The sequence below is a fragment of the Apodemus sylvaticus genome, chromosome 3 (genome assembly GCF_947179515.1).
Source record: "Apodemus sylvaticus chromosome 3, mApoSyl1.1, whole genome shotgun sequence".
Classification (NCBI taxonomy): Eukaryota; Metazoa; Chordata; class Mammalia; order Rodentia; family Muridae; genus Apodemus; species Apodemus sylvaticus.
In genome coordinates this window covers 151519241-151543327 of record NC_067474.1, presented here as the reverse complement: position 1 = coordinate 151543327, position 24087 = coordinate 151519241, and the positions used below count along the sequence as shown (strand labels likewise).

Here is a 24087-nt window from a genome sequence, read left to right as displayed (position 1 = left end):
CTAAGGCTCCCGTGTGACTCATTTGTCACAGTAGACAATCTTCTGTGAGTCCCAGAACTCTTCCCCTGTTTTTAAATATTTTTGGTTTTGGTTTTTCAATCAAGGTTTCTCGGTGTAGCCCTGGATGTACTGGAATTTTATAGACCAGGCTGGCCTCAAACTCAAAAATATGCCCGCCTCTGCCTCCACGGGATTAAAGGGCATGAGCTTCCGCCATCACCAACCACGTGCAGATAAGTTATCATAAAAGCCTACAGTTTAGCAAAGGTGTTTCATGTTAACTGCTTAAAAACTAAAACATACTTTTTCTTTTCTGTGTGTACGTGTACAGCCCACATGTGCGCATGTGCAGGTGCGTGCCCACGTGCACCTGTATGGAAGACAGACATAACATCAGGTTATCATCTTCAATCATTCTCAATTTTATTTCTCTCCAAACACAGATTTCACCGAATGGTTACACATCTGGCCAAAGAGCCCCAGGCTCATCCTGTCCCTGCTATCCAGAGCTTGAAGCATAATGTGGCCGCACCCAGGTGCTAACAAGGGTTAGAGTGGAGTCTTCATCGCTTGCACAGCAAGTCATTATCTCTGGGGCCATCTCCCAATGCTGAAACATTATGAAACATTTTTCTTTTTTTTAAATTTGTGCATATCTGTGTGTGCATACAGGGGAACAGTGTGTATACTTTAGCCCACAGGCCAAAAGAAGATGTCAGACTGCCCGCAGCTTGGGTTTCAGATGGTGTCAAACACCTGACATGGGTGCTGAGACATGAACTTTGACCTCCAGGAAGAGCAACAAGTGCCCTTAACTGCTGAGCCATTTTCTCCAGCCTGGAAATGGTATTTCAAAGACCATACTGTGAATGGTTCTTGTATTTCCAGGATGAGCTTTAAAAGCCTCACTTATCTAGAAATGGACCTGAACTAGTGTGCTAGTGAACTCAGAGACCAGAAGGATGGACCTGAACAGGTGTGCTAGTGAACTCGGAGAACGGAAGGATGGACCTGAACTAGTGTGCTAGTGAACTCGGAGAACGGAAGGATGGACCTGAACTAGTGTGCTAGTAAACTAGGAGAACGGAAGGATGGACCTGAACTAGTGTGCTAGTGAACTCGGAGACCAGAAGGATGGACCTGAACTAGTGTGCTAGTGAACTCGGAGACCAGAAGGATGGAGAAGCTGGGATCTGTGAGAAGAGAATGTGGCTTGGTGGTAAAGCACTGACCTCACGTGGGTGAGGCCATCAAGTTCAATTCTGAGCACCAGAAAAAACACACGCAGAAGTGGGGGGTGGGGGGGTGGGGGGAGACGACACTGACTTGGCCGCTTCCCAAGGATGCTCTCCCACCTACAAACCACTCCTTCTCAATCTCCAAGTCAGAAATAACCACATCTGTGTCACAGGGTGCCCTAGACTCTACCTACAGTGTTGACTAACCAGCTCTTACCTTAGAAATGGCAATCTGGTACAAGACTGCCCATAAACACTGGCCTGTACTCTGCCATGAACAGTTCAAGCTCTGGGATCTGGGAAGAACAGCTTTTAGTTAAAATTACTTTAATGTTTCCAGAGTCCCATATGCCTACCGCCCATCTCAAATCTGAGCCAAGACTTGATCCTTCTGACTCCTAAAGACAGAGCGCTCCTTAGAGAGCCCTCACGGTGCTTCCATCCAGGGTGACATTAGCCTTCTCAAAGAGCCAGCCACTGTTCCACAAGTCTTCATTCCTGACACCTTTCAGAGGCAGGACCAGCTGAGTGCAAGACAACAACCCCGTCCATATGTACCCAACTTTTTGACATTTCCTTTTTCTTAAAGATTTATTTATTATTATATATAAGCACACTGTCTCTGTCTTCAGACACACCATAAGAGGGTGTCAGGTCTCATTATGGATGGTTGTAAGCCACCATGTGGTTGCTGGGATTTGAACTCAGGACCTTTGGAAGAGCAGTTAGTGCTCTTAACCGCTGAGCCATCTCTCAAGCCCGATATTTCATTTTTTATATAAATACTAAGAAACGTTATAATCAAGCCGGGCGGTGGTGGCGCGCGCACCTTTAATTCCAGCACTTGGGAGGCAGAGGCGGGTGGATTTCTGAGTTCAAGGCCAGCCTGGTCTACAGAGTGAGTTCCAGGACAGCCAGAGCTGGGGGGGGGGGGCCTTCTAATCCCTCCTTCTATTACTTTGGCATTTGTCTTCAAATGGTTTAACCTTCTGCCTTTATTGAAGTTGAAGTTGTCATAACCATTCTCAACCTCCAAGAGACAAGTGATGCCTGCAGGTTGGCCCTTCCTGCTCAGATCTTTCCAGGCTAACTTCCAGGCCTGCGGTCAGTCCCTTTCTAAAGGTTGCCAAATGGTTATGTAAATGAGCCAGCTGGCTTCTGAGTCACCAGTTCTGTTTCCACCTTCTCCATTTCCACTGTGAACCTTGAAGTCCTCTTGGAACCCTTAACAGCAGTCAGAATTTTTAGTCACTTCCTAAACATGGCAACTGGACAGCTGACCTCCCTCACTACAGGGGAGTGGCCAACTGTTGTTCAAATACGGATCTCTATAAACTGTCTGCTTGGTAACCTAAAACACTTCTCAGTAAACCTTACAGCATGTGCACCGTAAAAGGCTCTGCAGTAAGCAGGCACAGGCACAGTGGCACACAGTGGCGCACACCTGTAACCCCAGCCTCAGCAAGGATGAGGCAGGAGGCTGGAGAATGCGAGCCAGCTTGGGTTATACTGCAAAACTCTCAAGCAAGCAAGCAAGCAAACAAACAAACAAACAAACAAACAGTCTGCGGCCAAATGCCTCCTGAGCCACCACAGTCCCCAAGCAGATGCCCTAAGAACAGAGTCAAGTGGTGAGGCCCCGAGCACAGGAACTACAGCCTAGAAGGCATTTCCTCCTTGACGCCATTCATCTTTTGAGACTAAGAGAACAACATCAGGAAAAATAACAAGCAGTACAAAGTGGACATTTCACATAAGGAATAACCTGGGGTTACAGACAATGGTATCAGGGAACTCATACAAACTCCAGAATTGACAGGGAAGGACACCATGACACTGGGCCTAGCACCTTGGTCCTGAACTGCATCCTGACCATCCTCCAAACACTTGAGTTTTTCACCAGCACCTTGTCTGCTTCGCTTGCCTAGCTGCTTCTTTCAGTACTCTCTGGAGTACACCAGCCTCATTTACAGCATTTGGCTGATACAATAAACTTATGTTTTGTTTCGTTAACTACATGCTTCTGAACTGACTGGGTTACCTGGTGGAGACCGACATGAACTATATTGAGGTCTGTCTTTGAGAGGATAGGCCATCTCAGACATGATCAGAAGTAATGGGGCCTTGGTAAGCTAGCGTACTGCCAGGAAATGCAGCATGTGGACAGTGAGCAGCAAAGGAGCGGATTTTACCTGTGAACTATGACAAAATATTGTCAACATAATTTTGTATATATATGTGTATATGTATGTGTATATGCATATGTATGTGTATATGCATATGTATGTGTATATGTATATGTGTATATGCATGTATATGTGTATATGTATGTGTATATGTATATGCATGTGTATGTGTATATGTATGTATATGTGTGTGTATATATATGTGTATGTATGTATATGTATGTGTATGTGTATATATGTGTGTGTATATGTGTATATATGTATATGTATATGTGTATATATATGTATATATATAGATATATGTATATATGTGTATATATATATAGATATATGTATATATATATATATATGATATGTATATTCATCCATAGAGAAAAGTCAATTGAGTAGACAGAAAAGATAAAGGGTACATTTCAATAGCCTGAGACTTAGTTAATGTAAGAAAAGCAAATGTGGCCCATCAACTGGTGCACATTTAGAAATGACGCTTGCATCTGAGCAGCTCTGACTCGGAGGCCATCTGTAGTAGTCCGAAGCATTCTGGCCCACAGGGAGTGATGCTGGAGGAGTGTGTTGCTGTGGGGATGGGCTTTGCAGTCCTAAACTCAAGCTCCGCCTGGCTCAGGGCAGGGCCCTCCAGGCTGCCTGCAGAAGCCAGTTGCCTGCTGCTGCCTGCAGATCAAGATGCAAAGCTCTCAGCTCCTTCTCCAGCTCCATGCCTGCCTGCACGCTGCCATGCTTCCCACCGTAATAGACTGAACCTGAAACTCTAAGTCACCCCCAACTGAATGTTTTCCTTTTTAAGAGGTGCCTTGGTCAAGATGTCTCTTCATAGCAATAACCCTAAGTTAGGTCAAAAGAAAGGAAGGAAAGCCAGGCAGTGGTGCCACACCCCTTCAATCCCACCACTCAGGAGGCAAAGGCAGGAGGATCTCTGAGGCCAACCTCCTCTACAGAGCAAGTTCCAGGACAGCCAGGACTACAAGAGAAACTATCTTGAAAATGTAAAAGGAGGGGGAAGGAAGCATTTATATATTGCTCTTTTTCAGTTCACAAGCTTTCAAAGAGCCTTTCTCTTTGCTCCCTTATAAAGGCAACAGTCCTTCATTGAGTTGCCTCACCCCTTCCTACACCCCTGCAAACTCTCTCATTCTCCCAGCAAACCTGGATAAACCGATTAAATTCAGGCCAGGACTCTGCATGAGAACTGTGGTACCCATTCCTCTGCTGAACTTTCCTCCACGGTCCTACCGGTGCACCCCCACAGCCTGCTGACACACATGCATGCAGAGGGTGTTCTGCAAGAAACAGTACCAGCCCTGGGAGGGGTCCCACTGTGTTCCTAGTCTCTGTACTAGGAATCCCACCTGCTCCAGGGTGCGGTGGCAGATCACCTGCATGCATGCTGACTTCCCCTGCATGGCATTCATAACAAAAGACAAACAAAGACAACTTTACTTATATTTCTCCTTCCCAAGATTCACTGTATGTACTGATTTCTCTGAGGAAATAGCAAAGCCTGAAAGTATAAAAAACAAAACAAAAACAAAACCAGAAACCAAAAATAAATCTATGAAGCATTTGAATGCCTCACTAGAGTTCCAGAACATGGCAGCGCTCAGGCTGAGCTGCTGCTCATATTTGCAGGAAGTACAAGTGTCCACTGAGGAAAACCTGCAGGGGAAAGGAAGAAGACTGTTCTTGAAAAACTTACTCAAAACACCAAGTGACAGCAAGAGGGGGGAAAGTGTCCAGCTGTGTCCAGACCTGGTCTTTGCCCTGACAGAATGTAGGTGAAATGAGGAGGGCCAAACAAAAGCCGGGCCCATAGCAAGACCCGAGGGACAGCCACGAAGCCACCCCCAGTGTGACTCTGGCAGTCGGTTTGCCAGGCAGAGCCTTAGCCTCTGGTCTCTCTGTGTGCAAGCAGGGAAATGACTACTTAGTCACTACTCTTAACAGCAGCACTTAAAATCAAGCATGGCATTTCTGTAATCCCTGGGTTATTTTTGCAGCTGTGTGCAATACAAGGAAAAGCACAATGAAATCAGCGTCCAAAAGCTGCTCTTGCTTGGTTCAAGGTAAGGCAGAAGACTGCTAAGATGAGGCACTAGCAGGGACTCCCTGAGAAGTCCTTCATAAATAACTACAGCTGCCCTGCCCACAAAGGCAAAGGGTGGCAGGCTGTGGAAATCCCCAGTCCTGTCACCTAAAGACACCATGAATAGAAATAATGCCACAATTCTGCATCAAACCACAAGCGAGCCATTTGGTTGTTCGGGTATTTATAACCTATTCCTATTCATTTTTTTTTTCCTTCTCTTTTAGGGAACTTGGCCTGATCCTGCCAACTCAGCCCCAAGGGCCAGGGTTGCAGTCAGGAGCCAAGACAGCAGGACACTATTTACTTATTTAATGACAATTGCAAAGACAGCTGACGGTATTTGTTCTAGGCAAACATGATGATATACTGTAATTCTAGCATATTAGAGACCAAGGCAGGAGAATTGTGAGTTCAAGGCCCCACCACTCAGTTAAATGGAAAATTCCAAGCAAGCTTGAGCTACACAAGACCCAGGCTCAAACAACAAGAACAAATAGGCAAAAGTTTTTGAAAATTTTGTCAACAAATATATTTTTAAGTATCATAACATATTATCAAAAACAAGCAAGCAGCAGCTAGCAGCGCAAGAGGCTGCATGCTGTCAGTACTACAGCAGCAAAAAGGACACTCAGCAATTAAGAGCACTTGGTGCTCTTGCAAATGACCCAAGTTCTGTCCCCAATGCCCCATCAAGTGGCTCCCAGTCATCACTGACTCTAGTTCCAGGGGATCTGAGCCCCTCCGTGACGATCTGGGTGTCAGGTACACAAGTGGTGCACACACATACAAGTGCACATACATGTGAACAAATACCCATACACATAAACTTAATACTCTCTTTAGAAAGATGGAAATGAAATATAAAAACTGCAAACTTTACTTTGTTTTCCATTTTTAAGAAAATTTAGCATTCATCTATTTTGACAAGATATGGCGGAAAAAAAGCTTCTTGTCAGTCATGAAATTACAACTCTGTTTTCCTCATAAAAATGAAAAATTTTAAAGATACAAAAGTTTCTTCCACTAAGTAAAATCATTAGTTGTGTTAATAATAAAAAATAAAAAGCTTGGTCTAGTGGCAAAAGCCTCTAATTTCTGCTACTGGAGAGACAGAAACAGGAGGACTGTGGCCTACGACACCCAGCGAACAACTCAGTGGGAGCCTGCTTCAAAGCAGTGCGGAAACAGAGGGCGGGGCGCAGCTTGGCAATCACACTTGCCTGGAGCAAATGTGCACACGCTTGCACACGCAAGTGCTCGATCTCTCTTTCTCTTTCTCTCTCTCTCTCTCTCTCTCTTACTGGGTAACTCACCAAATCAGGTGCAATCTCACAAACAGACTATAAAAACGCCATGATAGTAACTGGCAGCCCTTTCCTAACTTCCTGGCTATTCGTGTGTTCTAGCATCTAAGGAGAGCTGAAGGAACAGCCGAAAGAACAGTTCTTATGGCCTTACAACTGACATGGGTGAGAATATGTCCTTTCTTGAATGCAAACTGTGCAGTCCTAGTAAGCCCTGGCTTCCTGGAAATTAAAGAGCTTGGACAGTTGTGGAGGTCTCTCTCCTTATTTACCAATGACTTGGTAGTTTGTCTTTCAGTTCAAAAGTCACCCTGTTTGCCTATGATGGGAAAACAGATCTGGCTCTATAAATATTTCAGCATCACCCGGCACACTGTTGTCAAAGGAGGCTGCTGCATAGGCAGTAGTGCAGGGGATTTTGCCTTCTGGCTCCTACAGTCCTGAAAGTGGCTCCAAACCCTGGCTTCTCTCCTACCTGATCCCCTGACAGGCACACCTTGTTCTGTCTAGATAAGGAGAGAGACCTCCACAACTGTCCAAAGCTCTTTAATTTCCAGGAAGCCAGGGCTAGGACTGCACAGTTTACATTCAAGAAAGGACATATTCTCACCAGTGTCAGTTATAAGGCCATAAGAACAGTTACAGCTACAGTGAAAATTTGGGAATCTTGGATTCTTTTTAAAAACATAGAAATAATACAGGAGTGTTTTCATTTTAATCCTAGGTGTGGGATCTAGGGCTGCTTCAGATTGCCCACAGCAGCTGACTAAAATTTGCCTCGTGCTCGGAGTAGTGATTCTGCCAACTGCAGATAGCTTCTTTGATAGTGTGATTATGTGACATTTGGAATTCTGGAGACTTTTCAGAGGGTATATAAATGTTAGAGCCCCCAAAGAGCAGGTAAGTTGTTGGTTTGTGCTCAAAGAAGAAACAAAGAGAAAAAATTAGATATCCTGACAGCAAAGATCAAACTTGCCCCCAAGGAACTCAAAAAGTCCCCTTCAGCAGCAGCAGTCCAACCGTAATGCTGCTCCATTCTGGACCTTAACTAGATTCACAAGAACGCACTAGAAGGCAAAGCCAGCTACATGCGGCAGTGCCCAGCAGCTGCAGCTAACTACCCTGCAGCTTCATAGGAGAGCTCCTTCCTGAGTGCAGCCTTCCCTCACAGCACAAAGGGAGAGTGGCAGCAAGCTCCAAGGGGAGACTGGCCACCGGAGAGCCTCAGCAGGCCACACCACTGCCTTCAGAAAAGGAACAGAGCTACCCAGAGAACCAGGAAAGAACACTACCTACTTGTGCTGGTTAAGTTTCTATGCCAGCACTCAGGAGGCAGAGGCAGGCAGCTCTTGAGTTTGAGGCTAGCTTGATCTACAAAGTAAGTTCCATGACAGCCAGGACTACACAAAGAAACCCTGTCTGAGGGGGTTTGGGAGGGGTGTGATTTTCTGTCAACACAAAATAAAGAAGTGCAATTGAGAAAATGCCCCTGTTGTAGTCACTGTTTTCTTGCTGAAGAGACACTGACACTCTTCTAGAGAAGCATTAACTGGACTGGCTTACACTTCAGAGAACAGTCCAGGATCCTCACAGCAGGCATGCATGGCAACTAGGGCAGCAGCAGGAATAGCATCCCGATCTGAAGTAGGAGGGCAGACGGACAGACAAGGTGTGGCACTGGCTTTTGCAATGCTAAGTAAAATCCACCCCAGGTGACATACTTCCTCCAACAAGGCCATATCTATGAGGCTATTCGAGCCACTATTATTCAAAACAACATAGCTTCTATCCACCAGGCTTGAAGGTAAGCCTGTGGTGTATTATACTGCCCACCTCACTGTGGGTGTGATCCTGGTACTGTAAGCAAGCAAGCTAAACAAGCCATGGGCAGCACACCAGTAGCAGTGCTTCTTCCATGGCCTCTGCTTCCTTTCAATGGTGCACTGAAGTCTGTAAGCTGAAATAAAGCCTTTCCTCCAAGTTGAGGAAATAAACCCTTTCCTCAACACTAGTTTTGGCTAGTGTTTTATAAAAGCAGGTGAAAGCAAACTAACACATTTTTTAAAAACTGCCATAAGGCTTAGTAGGTCTTCTTGCACTTTCTTTGCAGTGAATCTGAGTCTGACTGACTATAAAGTTGACAAAAGGACAGAGCTTGGGGTTCAACTTTCACCATGGGAACTCCACCCATCCATCCAAGTGGCATCACAAGCCCTGGACCATGTGCGCTGCACCAGCTCTTTGTGAGAGATCAATATGAGAGAAACAAGCTTTGCCATCGCTCCACAGGACAAAAATGCTAATGTGCCCCACTAGAGACCCTTTCACCATGAGCACAGCTCGCCAATGGCCACAAGAACCCAGCTTCTGCATGTCTCTGCCACTCGTACACACCAAGTCCTTTCTTTTCATTCAAAACATCTCTGCTTCAATCCGTTATACTCAACTCACTATAGTCAATGTTCCCTCAAGAGGCTGTGGGTTTCACTTGATGAGATTCTGTCTAATGTATCTTAGCTACAGGTTAAATGGTGCTGTGCAAGAACCTATGTACATGGGGCTGGAGACACGGCTCGGAGGAAAGGGCACTGTCAGGTCTTCCAGAGGCCCTGAGCTCAATTCTCAGCAACCACAAGGTAGTTCACAGCCATGTATAATGTGATCTGATACCCTCTTCTGGGGTACAGGTGTACATGCAGTACATAGACCAATACATAAAATAAATCTAAAATAGTCTACAAACACAAGCAAGAGTTTACATATTTAAAACGCAAAGTTCTACTATATAAAAAGCCAATTCATATAGTCCTTAATACAGCAACAGGCTGATTATGGTCTAGCAAATTACAATTCCTGTTGTGAACATTCTATACTTTAAACTATGACTGATATTCCAAACGTAATAATCAGTTTTATAATTATTTTTTCTTAATTTTAGAAGCTTCCATAATGGTGAAGTTCCAAAACACCTAAAATATGAAAACAAAAGTTTGAAATGCATGTAGCTGCAAGAATTGCCACTGTTCCAAAGGACCAGGGTTCCTATCCCATGGACAGCTCTTAACCACAGAGATGTGAACATGAGATCACCAGCAGGACAGTATCTAGCGAAGAGCCTGGGATACAGGAGATTCAGTGACACCTTAAAGCTAGATGAATGTCTGTCCTGCCCTGAGTAAAACCCACTGAGAAATCTCCAGTACATAACAGCGAAACCACTGAATTAAGCTAACAAGACCCGGGAACTCTTGGGAAAAAAGAAACCAATAAACGTAATCATGCCATAGAAAAGATCTTTTGCAAAAAACAGAAAAAGCACCGCCAGAGGAGTAGGAAGGGCACCAGAGGACACTAAAAAGGCTTGGCACACCAAAATTTCCTCTCTTAGTTTTAGAATCATTGATCAATTTTCTTTTTTTCTTTTTTGTTGTTGTTGTTGGGGTTTTTGTTTGTTTTGGTTTTTTGTGAAAAGGTTTCTCTGTATAGGCCTGGCTGTCCTGAAACTCACTATGTAGAACCATGCTGGCCTTGAACTCACAGAGATCTGCCTGCCTCTGCCTCCTAAGTGCAGGGATTAAAGGTGTGCATCACCACATCTAGCAAGGGTTCAATTTCTTAAGTAACTAAGAAAAACTAAATACAAATTGTTTCCTTGTTAATTACTCTAAGATGAAAAGCATGGGTACCAGGGGCCAGCAGACACATAGGACAGGGTGGCCTGAGCCTTTAAGAGCCTTGCACTAACTGCCAGTGAGTACAGTTGCCTTTAGAGAAATGAAAAGACAAAGATTACAAGGAAATGTTGTTTAAAAGGAAAACAAAACAAAGCCTGCAGTTCTTACTTGAGAGAGTCCAGGGGACGATGCATGTCCCGGGGGCGTGGCCGCAAGACTGGGGTGCCCCTTGCTTATTTCATGTGCTGAGTAAGGGGAAGGGGCCGGGGGTCCTGGCTGTCTTGCTACTTGTGTTACCTGTGAGGAAATAAACAGCAATAGATTAGTGATCTAATCTACAAGTGCAGCTGAACTGGTTAAATCATATTTAAAGGCTGGTCAGTGGTGGCACAGGCCTTTAATCCCAGCATTCAGAAAGAGCAGAGGCAGGGAGGGGGAATCTGAGTTCGAGACCAGCCTGGTCTACAGAATAAGATCCAGGATAGCCAGGGCTACACCGAGAAACCCTGTCTCAATAAAAAACAAAATAACCACTAGGAAAAAAAAAATCACTTCAAAAATTGGACTCTGTCTCCCAAATCACAGAAAGTACTAGAATGAACAGGGGCTTACCATTTCAGAATACACGAATATTTCCATCTGTTTGATAAATTTCTAAAGCATAATCTCAAACCTCCGTCAATTCCTAAAACAAAAACTATTCTAAATGAGATGAAACTTAAAACTATACCAAGCATTTTGAGAAAAGACAAGAAACAGATGGCTATGGGCATGGAGGGACTGCAGAGCCCAGGAGAGCTCTTTAGGTGACACAGCTTTTCTGAGAATCCCATGACATGTCTGTCAAGACTCTCAGGAGTCCCCAAGTGATGGCACCTGCCTATAATATAAGCCCAGCCATCTAGAGGCTTGTGCAGGACAATCCTGAGCTCAGAGATGGCTGTGCTACAGACAGGCTGTCTCAAGAGAAAGGGAAAGGCTGTAGGAATGCTTTTGTCCAGCATGCCAAGGAGTCTGGGTCAGACCCTGGCAGCACATCGGCTGGGTGGTCTGGGCCACAATTCCAGCTCCTGAGACACAAGACAAGAGGAGTTAAAGGTCATCTGCGGCTACCCAGCTATCACACTCAATGTCAAGGTGGCCCGGGCTCCACAACAGTCTCAAAATGAGCAACTGTGGGACGATGAATAACAAAAGCAGTTATGTTCCCCAGCTGCGCGGGTTTGAGGCTCACTCAAGTCCCTAACTTTAGAAGGCAGGAAAGCACACCTCCAAGTCGATGACTGATGTGGGTGAGCACTCCTACAAGAGCATACAGGCTAATCAAAATGTTCGGAGGAAGAGAAGGCAGGCCACACTATTCTTATATGGCTGGCCAGCGAGGCACATTCAATGTATTTTCACTCTGTGAGAAAAGCACCTATTACAATAACACCAAGACCCTCATTTGGTCCCCAGCACCAAAACAAAAGATACATGGTAATTCATGCCTGTAAACATTGCTCAGGGGGAGAAGGAAAGGGAGACTGAGGATCCAGAGCTCAATAACCCGCCTGTCTAGCCAACTGGTAAGCCCAGCATTCATTATGAAACCCTGCTTCCAAAAGCAAGGTGGACAGCCACAGGATAGGACCTGGTATCAGCCACTGGTCTCCACAGTCCTACACAGCTATGTATACCAGTGTACACACACACACACACACTCACACACACACAGAATCTCTAATACATCCAACTCCTGCTCTATGCATGCATACACAGAATCTCTAATGTACTCCTCACTCCCCTCCACAGAGAATCAAATACATCTCCTAACTCTCATCCTTCACACAAGGAATCTAACACACCCCTAGTTCCCCCTACACACACACACACACACACACACACACACACACACACACACAGAGAGAGAGAGAGAGAGAGAGAGAGAGAGAGAGAGAGAGAGAGAGAGAGAGAGAGAGAGAAAATATGTAGAATACGTAGACTTTTTAAATGAACCAGTACAGCAGATACTATTTAACATCATGACATTGTCCAACTTCTGACCTCATTGTCAATCCACGGGAAGGCAGAACAGACAGACGGGAGGAAGGAGAGGAGGGCTTTCTCCTTCTTTTTGTTTGACACTTATTAGGTTAGGTAACTTGCAGTGCCAGGCACTCTAGTGCATCTGACCTTTTATAAAACAGGCAATTATTCCATGAGTTCTTCTGGTCACAGTCAAGCACTGACGCACTGAAGCACGCAGACGCCATTGTTGTATGGAATCAGGACAGTTCAAGGGTGGGGCTGTTAGCATCACGCACGTGAACTGTTTCGTCTGTAGATGGAAGTATGTACTCAGCCACAATGAGAAGGAATACCCATGTATTTAGGAGAAGCAGTGTTCTTGGCACTGAAACCAGGTGATAAAATCAAAATAGCAATCAATTCTTGGAAAATGGTGAAGATGCTCTCTATGTCCTATGACGTCAAACATTCAGAAAAGATTTAATTTCTAATACAAAAATAAGTTCAGCCACTTATTTGCATGCAAATTTGATTCTGTCATTAATATAGATAGAGAAACTATGTGTGCATTACACCAAAGAATTCTTTTAAAATTTCTTCATGATTAGAGTAACCATTTACAGAGCTACACTACAGTTCTATATATGCAGGACTGTGTAATAAAATTCTAACATGAAAGGAGTTGTGGACAGAGAAAGTCAGAATCCTAGCAGGAAAGAGAGGGGGGTGAGAGCAAGCAGACCATCGTAGACCAAGCGCTAAGACAGAGGAAGGGTCAGCCAGCCTTCTTGGTTGATCTGACTAGGGAATGGCAGGACGGAATAGGGCTGGGGATCTGCATGCCTCCTGCACATAGCAAGTCCAACTGACTTCACAGTGAACAGGAGAGAGCCTTACCTCCATGGAGTGGCTATGCATGCTCTAATTTTCTTCTTAGAGTCTATGTGTAGACCTGATAGAACTTGTTACAGACAGCACACTGGCCTTAAACCTGAAGTAATCCTCCTGACTCAGCTTTCCAGGTACTGGGATTTCAGCCTATGCCAGTTTATATACTACATTGAAAAAAATAGCTTAATGAGAATTGGGAATACTTTTGAAAGTTACAGCTTGAAATACTAGGTCTGGGGGAGTGCTGCTGTGAGGCTGTGAGATGAGAGGCTAAAGAGGACGACAGCCATGAGGGAAGGGCTAGCCTAGGCTCAGGCCTAGAGCACCTACTAGCTGTCCACTGGGAGCAGGAGCAGCTGCTGGGCCTTGTAACTCTGGGCTTTAGAGAAGAGCTGCAGCCAGGCCACACAATCCTGTGCTGGGCTTCCTGTCAAGACCCCTAACAGCATCTACACTGATTCTCTAAACTACCAAAGACTTTTAAAAATGACACAGGGTAGAGGGCTGACAATTTCTGGATCAATCTGGTCAATGCTAAATGTTGCCATTAAGACCATGTGCTCACTCCATGTGATCAATGTCTCTTGTATCTCTAAGTAAAATTGTACAAGAAAAGTACCTAGATTAGAGAATAAACTAATAATGTTGCCTACAAAAATTAAAATCAGACCTCGAAATTACAAAGGTGATTAAAGAGTCATCACCATGTCAGCTGTACCAAGAGTACTGCAGATGTCACGTCAGAGCAAATAGAGACTGGAGCCACTCAACTGTCCCCAAGATCTTGGGGGGGGGGGACATATAGCATGGTCTGTGAGGACAGCACCAGTCAACAAAACTGCTTCTACCACACTATGGAGAGGAGACTCGGCCTCACCTACAGATGGGTTCTCACAAAATCCTTTACAGGAAAGTGGTCAGAGCAATCAGAAACGACCCGTGCTGCCATCCAGGGTAATTTGTTACTAAACTACAGCAGCGGCTCCAGGGTCTGAAGCATGGAAGCCTCGTGCTCTTTGGGAAGTGAGAAGTTGAGTTTAGACTATCAGGTAAAGACAGTGCTTTAAAAAGAAAGGGAGAGTGCCAAGACATAGGGCACGTCTTGGGAAAGGTAGAGGTCTGTGTGCAGAGGGATGCGGAGGAGAATTAACAGGAAAGGAGAAAACTGGAATTTCATTTCCTACCTTATAAAAACAATACGTTTCGGAAAGTATCCAATATCTGATCCACAGATTTCCCACCTTCTAGTGTCTGCCCACATACTAAAACATCCTGACCTCACGACCAAACCCTTCCTGGCCACAACCCTTAGCCGTAGCATAAGAGGCTTTGGGAGCCATTCAAATTCAAACTATCACAAAAAGTAATGGCAGAGAGACCAAAAGTCAAAGTACTATGAACTGGTTTCATCTAAGAAAAGAAGGGAGTGGGAACTGATTCTTTCATTAGCAATCTTTCTGTACCCCATTACTCCGATCATTTTCATAAGGACGATATACAGGTGTCAATAAGGTACTTAGAGATCAGTATAAAAAGTTAAGATAACAAAGATCCATAAGCAAGGATGCTCAACACAGAATAATTTGCAAATGCAAGGATGCTGAGATAAAGCTAAGGACGAGGCTTACATGGTCTGCATAAAGTCCTAGGTTCAATCCCAGCCCTGGATAACACCAGCACAGTGATTCATGCTTATCACCCCAATGTGGAGGCCAAGGAAGGAAAGTCAGGAGGGCAGGGGCATTCTCAGCTCCAGTCAAGGCCAGTCAGGCAACCTGATAACCTTACAACTCCCAAAAGGAGCCAGGTAATCCAAGCCCATGCCTGGAGAACTAATGTTAATCAGTGGAGAACAGCAAGAATACTGATTACATCTTGCCCTTGATCTTATGCCAAAAGCTACAAATGATTTATTTCAGTATGTTATGGTACATCCATGATCTACTAAAATTCTATATACTACAAAACAACATACATGGCAGGTTAACAAAAATACAAAATGTAAGTTGTGTTTTAAAGTATGAATCAAGGGGGTGCCAAGATGGCTTAGCGGGTAAAGGAACTTACCATGTAAGCCTGGCGACCTGAGTTCAATTCCCAGAACCTACAGAAGGGTAGAGAGAGCCACAGCCAAAAGGTGGAAAAGGCAGTCCCCTGACCTCGAGTGTGCGCCACAGAACACGTACCACAGGCATCCGTCAAACATGCCATGGAACAAGTCAATATTTAGAAAAATTTAAATACAAGTTTAGCTAAGATATATATATGCATGCATATTTTCCATGTCTATAAAAATACAAAAACAAAAGGCTTCTCTCCAAAATATGAGTTTTTCCTGGAAAATAAAGTGATCTCATAATTCTGTTCTCTTCAGTTTTGATATGTCTTTGTTACTATCTAATGAGAAAAGAAATGTAGGGTTATAAGTCTATTTGACTATTACATTTATGACAGTAAAATAACAAGTCCATTGGGGTAACAAACTACATCCTTAGATAGATATATGGACGGATGGATGGTCAGACAGATGGATGCATATAAAATGTTTAGGATTTGTGAGGCATAAGGTATGTGTGTGAGTTAAGTGTCTGGCATCCTGTGGCACTCAGAGAAGAACTTTCAAAAGTCATGAGGATATGGGAATCAAATTCAAGTTGCCTGAGTTGTACAGTCAGCCATCTCACCAGACCCAGGGGGACAGGCAAACCTGGGTGGTAGCAGTTCATTAGCCATGCACTGCAGCACCTTCTTCCTTATAGTTTAATTTGGATTTCTATTTTTCTAGCAAGCACATATTTCAAACCTGCCATTTGGAACTTGGAAGTTTCCATAAAATCCCACGTACGATGCCACAGTGGGCACACTAGAGAGGTGGAAACATGATCACAAGTTTGATCATAGCCTAGGATACAAGGCCAGACTGAGGCCAGCCTAAGACTCCACAGTAAAACCTTGACCATCACCCTCCCCCAAAACAAAAACGCCCAGCATACTCCAGCAGTGAGCAGAGGAGGCACACCCATACCCGCAGTCCTCTGTGCCCTGCTGTCTAGAATGTCAACAGCAGTCTGGTTGTCAGCATCTGTCTGTCCATCCTCATGGACAGACTCACTGAGTACTTGTGACCTGCTCGCCACCAAGTGGCCTTGTGGGCATGTAAATAGAACTATTATTACACTATGATATTAATCCAACCAACCACACAACCTATTATATGGCTACTTAGGGATTTGATCTATTTAGCTTAGCACCTCATGAGCACTTGAGGCGGCAGGGCAACCTCAGAGCACTGAGGAGACAGCATGGAATCTCTCTACTGCTGACTGCTAACGGTAACCCAGACAACTGACCTGAGAGCCCACCCTTAACTGACTGGAGGTCGCTGCCCTGAAGGAACAGACCAGGGGGTTGTCAACCCAACTATGGCCAATCACTCGGAAAACTGGACACAGAGCTGTCACATTTGCACGTGGACGACAACAATGCTGTATCTTTTTCAATGACTATCTACGATTTAGAGGACTTTGGTTTCCTATGACTTGGAATTTTTGAATCAAGGGTCTCACAACAAGGCAAGAGTAAACCGTATATAGCTCAGGCTGGCCTGAAACTTATAATAATCTTTCTGCTTAAGCTTCCCAAGTGCTGGGTTCCAGGGCTGTGTCCATGTAACACAAACACCATGTCTCTTTCCTAAGTTCAGAAACCCACTGTCGAGGGTCTAGGTTTTGCAGAGAGGGCAGAGTGCTTGAGCACCAAGAGGCTATTGTGAATACAGTGAAGGGCTGCCTGGGAGTCAGTTCCCATCTAAAACCGCAATGTTTATATCTACAGTTTGCTTTTTCTGCAGCTTTTCCAACGTGAATGACCTAGTTACATAACTGATCCAAGGTGATTGGTCTTAATTCCGAGATACTGGCAGAACTCAACAACAAATAATAAATTCGAAGGTATTATCAAAACCATAGTTAGATCGCTCCAGGAATAGTTTGTGTCACAGAAGAACTGTCACTAAGTCCCCTTTCTGAGGTTTAATCACTGATCATTACGTTCTAAAAAAGACTTAAAACACAAACATGTAGATGGTAAACATTTATTCCAGGAATCTTGTAAGTAGGCCAAACAACATCAAGAATGTAGGTTTTAGAGTCAGAGACCCAGGTTTGAGGACTGGTGTACTGCGCTGGAGTTGGCTCAGTGGTTAAGAGCTCTTGCTGATCCTGTAGAGGGCCTGGGTTCGATTCCCAGCAGGCACATGGTGAATTCATAACCAGTCCTGGAAGATGGGACACTTTCTTCTGAATTCCAAGAACACTATGCACACATATACACATACAGGGTACACACACACATCTACAGGCAAACATTCATACACAAAATAAAATAAATAAATCAAAGATTTTGTTTCTTTTTCTGCAGATGAGAGAAAGGAACTGTCTTGCCACAGTAGAGGTCTGAGAAGCTAGCATAGCTATCATTTTCAGGGCACAAGTTTCACAGGGACACAAGCTGGCCTTACAGAACTGTGTACACTGGCCAATCTGGACTGTTCTCCTTCAAATAGTATAAATCCCAAGTCTGGAGACACCCTAATAACACCTCGACTTCTCCCAGACATACAGCCCATGATCCTGATGCGAGCTCTAATTACTGCAGTCCGCTGCCCTCCTACAGTGGACTCAAACTACTCTCCTTAACCTGAAAACAATGAAAAGTACAGGTCACCATGGGAACCTATTTGTATAATCCATTAAATAATTGATGCTTCACAATATTGGTACAAATTTTGTTACCAACATATAAACAGTGGTTTAAAGTCTAGAAAGACAGTATTGGGTGGAAATGACTGGCACTCTGGTTTTTATTTTCATACTTGAGGGAATTGGAGGGCCTTAGTCTAATGTAGTGGTTTGCAGTGTCCCAGATTAGAGGCCTTGGCATCACCTGAGAACTAGATAAACATGCGGGCCTACCATGTGAGGTCCCACAAGCTGGGAAGCAATGCTGGCCCAGGCCCCAATGTCCTGCGCCTGCCGTTTTCTGCCTGCAGAACTAAGTCACAAATTATCCACAGACAGCCTACCAGACAGGCACATGCTATGCTGGGTGACCAACGTGCACCAACACAACCCGCTGTCACAAATAGTTAGGCAAGACCTTTCCTCCCAACTACCATTTCTTTGGCTGCCTCAGTCTACCCTCTCCTCATCCTACATCCCTGTAGCCCCGTAATCCCGTCGCCTTCTAAAAAGTTCACGCTGGGTTATGAGAAAAGCTTGAAATCCCTGGGGAAGAATGTAGTCTGCACAGCCAAACTTTCAGATAGCTAGGAACTCATGTCTTCAAATAAAGAAGCTTGTCTGCACCTCACACCTGACACAGGCCTCTGACACTGTGCACCTAAGCTTTTCTCAGGCACACATTTATCATTCTAATTATGCAAGCTTTTAAAAATAATTTTTGGTTGTTTCTTTGAGATGAAGTCTCTCACTATAAAGACCAGGTAAACCTTGAACTCTGGTGATCCATTTTACCTCTGCCTTCCAAGAGCTGAGATTAGACACAAAAGGCCACGCCCAGCTTTGCTCTACAGATCTGTGGAGTAGGGCAGTACATTACCAGCATGCCCAGGCCTACACCTTAACTCTTACAATTCACTCCAAAACCCAACCAACATTATTTCAATGTTTTTTAAGTCCCCTAGTGTGCTCCAATGTCACAAGCCTGCGTACCCTTTCAATTATATAGTTTCTGCTCTCGTGCACAATTTCAAGCTAAATCTCATCTCAAGAGACTATTTCCTCAACTCGACAGCGCGCCCCCACGGCTGGGATTCCATGGTTTGCTAACCTTAAAAGAATGAAAAGGCATTGTTGGCCCGCTTCCACCTTCTCCATTCTCTCCTTTCCCTTAGGACAAGCAGTTTAAAGGCACAGTGCCTCGAAGCAGTGCCTCACACCTGACACGGACAGGCGATGGCAGGGCTCACGTGCCTATCTGCGTCATCTCCGACAGTCTGCTTTTGTTTAAGTGCTGCCGGCTTTTTCATTTTCAGCACAGGTCAAAACTATTTCTCATTTCCAAGTCTCTCCACTGCCCTTCCCTGGTTGTGAAGCAGTCTGTGTCTCTAGTCAGGTCTAAGCAGAGGAAGAGAACCCCCTTTCTGCTGCTTCTTCTGTGGAACCTACACAGCACGTGACAGAACAGGCCATTAAGAGATGATAACTCATGCCTGTTAATCCTAGCACTTGGGAGTTAGATACAGACAAATCTCAGCAAGTTCAAGGCCAGCCTAGTCTACCTATCAAGCTCCAAGCTATCCAGGTCTACTTAATGGATCCCTTCTTTAAAAACCAACCAACCAGAGGAAAGAATGTGCCACCAAGTCATGTCTAGGCTGAACATTCTGTGCTGGGATTACACACCTGGTACAAGAGCACAATTAGCACTCCAGATGACGCCTGACCAACTTCCAGATACACTGTAATGATTTTTCTTCCATAAACCAGAACCTATCAGAACCATACATTTCAATACTATGCCTCTTTCACATGTGTATGCATGCGCGTACATGTAAAATTTCATAGGAGGCACACACACACACACATCCCTCTGAACAGGACTTTCAAAGTTTGAAAAAGCTTAAATAATTATTTCACATGGGTTCCTAATTTTATATATTTAAGGATTATATATTTAAGATTTATTATTATATGTAAGTACACTGTAGTTGTCTTCAAACACCCCAGAAGAAGGAAGGTGTCAGATCTCATCACGGATGGTTGTGAGCCACCATGTGGTTGCTGGGATTTGAACTCAGGACCTTCAGAAGAGCAATCAGTGCTCTTACCCACTGAGCCTTTTTTTAAATTATTAAAGGAATGTGGTGGTGAACACCTTTAACTCCAGCGATCTGGGAGGGAGAGACAAGAACATCTCTGAGCTTGGAGCCACCGTGGTTTACAGAGCAAGCTCCAGGATAGCCGGGACGACAGGGTCCTGGGTCAAAAGGCAAATTAAACAAAGAAATAAGAATGAAACAATAGTCTGGAGGTTAAGAACACTTGTTACTCTTTTAATTCCAGTGGAACCCAAATTCTGACGTTCATGACGGGGAAGCTCAGAACGACCTGTGACTCCAGTTCTGGGGATCTGATGCCCCCCCCCCCCATCCTTTCCTCCCTCCCTCTTCTGACCGATGCAGACAAGGTCATATACAGGGCTCAGACACACAGACCCATATATAGACATACGTTACTAAAAATTCATCTTGACAGAATAAAAATGTATGTCATGCAGTGGTGGCACATGCCTTAATCCCAGCATACAGGAGGCAGAGGCAGGCAGATCTCTGATTTTGAGCCCAACATGATCTACAAATTGAGTTCCAGGACAGCTACACAAAAAGCTACACAGAGAAACCCTGTCCCAAAATAAAACAAAATTGTACTGGTTTTACAGGTCTAAAAATTAACTTATCCAATATATTTAGAATGTGTAAAAACTAAAGAAATAAAATGCCCTTCTATAGAAAGTTTCATATGGAAATGGAACAGTCACACAGTTCACACCTCCGTACAGACTCAGCCTTGAGTGCTCCGACCCTAACTTAGCAAGGGCTCCACCATGAACTGTGACCTAGTGTCTCAGGAAGCACAGACCTTAACCCTGCCCACACTTTGGTTAGTAGAGTCCCAATAGCAGGGTGTGCTCACAAAAGCAAGAACTCAATTATAGTTAAAGATACGCCCTCCATCCAAGTCCCCAACTGATGACAATACCCCTATTCCTCAGATAACGCCGTTTCTGTGCTTCCCCGAAACTAACTGCACCTTCATTGAGCATGGCACTGAGTCACCGAGCTCCGTGGACCTGTCTGACAGCTACTGCTCCCTGGACATGCTCTGCTGCTGAGCATTGACTTTATAAAATGGCACAAGGGGTGGATGATTCCACAGGCTAAAGAAACAAACTATCAAAGCAAGTGCCCTGGCACAGCTCCTTTCTACTCTTATCTGAGAAATCTGAACGCCATTCCTAACTGGCATTTACCAGCAGAGCACTCCTTTACATCTCCCAGGTTAATCCTTCTTGTGAAAGAGGAAAAAAAAAAAATCAAGCAAATACATATTAAATAATATTTTAATTAAGTCTCTGGTTTAACATTTAATGAGAAAGCTACATTAAATATTAACAAAGAATGTAAACTTTCATAAATGTCATTAATTAGTGGTTACAAAGACAGGCAGAAAAAACAGATCTAGACTGCTAATAATGAGACTGAGTCCCAAGGTGCAGGGACATGCACACTCTACGGTGACGTGGCGTAGGTCAGGAGAGGTCTGGGGGAAGAGCGTGCTCTGCCTTGCAATCATGAGCCCTGAGTGTGGGTCCCCAGTACCCACATAAAGCAGTGCATGCCAGCACACATCTGCAGCCCAGCGTCGGCAGCACAAAAAGTGCATTCTTAGAATTTCCCAACCAACGAGTCAGGCCGAAACCATGAGCCGCAGGCTCAATTGAGAGGCCTTCTCAAGGCAAGGTAGGAACTGAGAAGAACACATGCTGAACCCCAGCATTCAGGAGGCAGAGGCGGTCCGCTTATAGTGAGTTCCAGGAGAGCCAGAGCAACATCATATAAAGAACACATCTTAAAAACAAACCAACTAAACAAAAAGCAGAAAGCAAGAAAAAATATCATCCTACATCAACTAGTGGTTTAAACAAGCGCAAACCAAGCCAGGCGGTGGTGGCGCACCCTGTAATCCCAGCACTCTGGGAGGCAGAGGCAGGTGGATTTCTGAGTTCGAGGCCAGCCTGGTCTTCAGAGTGAGTTCCAGGACAGCCAGGGCTATATAGAGAAACCCAGTCTCGAAAAAACCAAATCCAAAAAAACAAAACAAAACAAGTGCAAACTGAGGGTTAGTCCAAGCACTTTCTGCATGCAAACATGCGCAAATACACACACACACACACACACACACACACACACACACACACACGCACAGACAGACAGACAGACAGAGGGGGGGGAGGGAGGGAGGGAGAGAGAGGGGGAGAGGGAGAGGGAGAGGGAGAGGGGGAGAGGGAGGGAGGGAGGGAAAGGGGAGGGAAGGGAAGGGGAGGGAGGGAAGGGGAGAGGGAAAGAGGGAGAGGAAGAGAGGGAGGGGAAGGGAAGAGGGACGGGGGAGAGGAAGAGGAGAGGGAGAAAGGGAGAGGGGAAGGAGAGAAAGAGGGGAAGGGGAAAGGGAGAAAGGGAGAGGGGGAGAGGGGAAGGGGAGGAAAGAAGGAGGAGGGAAGGGGAGAGGGGAAGGGGAGAAGGGGAAAGGGGAAGGGGAGAGGGAGAGGGGGGGAGAAGAGGGGGGAGGAGAGAGGGGGAGAGGGGAAGGAGAGAGGGAGAGAGGAAGAGAGGGAGAGAGGGAGAGGGGAAGGGAGAGGGAAAGAGGGGGGAGAGAAGAGAGGGGAAGAGGGGGAGGGGAGAGGGAGAGGGGGAGGGGAGAGGGAGAGGGGGAGGGGAGAAGGAAAGGGGGGAGGGGGAGAGAGGGAGAGGAGAAGGGGAGAGGGAGGGAAGGAGAGAGGGAGGGGAGAGAGGGAGGGGGAGAGAGGGAGAGAGGGGGGAGAGAGGAAGAGGGGGGAGAGGGGAGGGGAAGAGGAAGGGGAAAGAGGAGAGGGAGAGGGGGAGAGGGGGAGAGGGGGAGAGGGGAGACAAGGAGTATTATAAAGAGGCCAAGACGCCAGGCTGAATTGGAAGGCCTGTCTAAGACGAACACCCCAAGTTCTAGTTCTGCCTCAGCTAGAGTGAAACCATGGCTCAAAAACATAAACAAAAGCTCTATGGTCACACCCAAATTCCTGCACAGGAGGCTGAGGCGGGAGAATGGTGGGTTCCACAGCAGCCATGCTACTGTGTCTTCTTGGGACGAGTGCCCACTGTCTGCCCTGGGCTCTCTCGGGTCTACACTTCCTAATGCAGATTCTGACCATGCGTGTGTGGTGCGCCCGCCCACTTCAGCTTCCTCTCCTGACACTGCAAGCAAACCACTGCTTCAAAGGGCAGTGATTCTGTGGGCGACAGCACAGACAAGCCAACATCCACGTGGCTGGATGCTCCAAGACCGGATTGAGCAAGCTCAGGCTCCTCACAGGCCACCACTGCCTGCCTGTCTACTCGACAGCAACAGCTAGGGAAAAGTGTAGAACCAAGATTTGCTAAACGTCATATCCAGCTACAGGATACAGGAAGCGGGACCTAAATGATACATGAAGTGCAAACTGCTTCAGGATCAAAACTGGCAGCAGCATCAAAGGCATTCTCTAATCTTCAAGAGCAACTTAGCACACAGGAGTCTCTCTCTCATAAGCAATTAATGAGAAAAGTTTCCAGCCATTCTGAAGAGACTTCTGACTGCCCTGACAGCAAGTTATTCAACTACTAAGTGTGACTGCGATCACATCACACCCTAGCTTTACAGTCAGAAAACTAATTTCTCTTAATACATAAGACAAAATTCTATGCCATGCACAGCAGGCTTACCTCACAGCTCCCACCCCAGAAAGTTAACAGTGAACACACTACAGACAGCTAGTGCCTCCCGCCCGCCATCTCTCTCTACCCTGTACTGCACTGTTAGGTTTTGGGGTACTTTGTTTGGATGTTCATGGTTCATTAATAGGACTGAT

General features: G+C 45.3%; 1 protein-coding gene across 16 annotated transcripts in view; it reads right to left on the bottom strand.

Moving 5' to 3' along the window:
- Positions 1-24087, bottom strand: part of Eif4g3 (eukaryotic translation initiation factor 4 gamma 3) — a 208974-nt gene that overhangs the window by 137098 nt on the left and 47789 nt on the right. For 14 of the 16 annotated variants that reach the window (XM_052177835.1, XM_052177840.1, XM_052177839.1 and 11 more), the window contains one exon: positions 10675-10803. The exons of the other annotated variants lie outside the window; for them this stretch is intronic. Coding sequence is in view for 11 of the 14 variants with exons in the window: in XM_052177839.1 (XP_052033799.1) it covers positions 10675-10803 (129 nt within the window). In the remaining 3 variants the exon portion in view is untranslated. The remainder of the gene's footprint in view (positions 1-10674; positions 10804-24087) is intronic. 16 annotated transcript variants of the gene reach the window in all.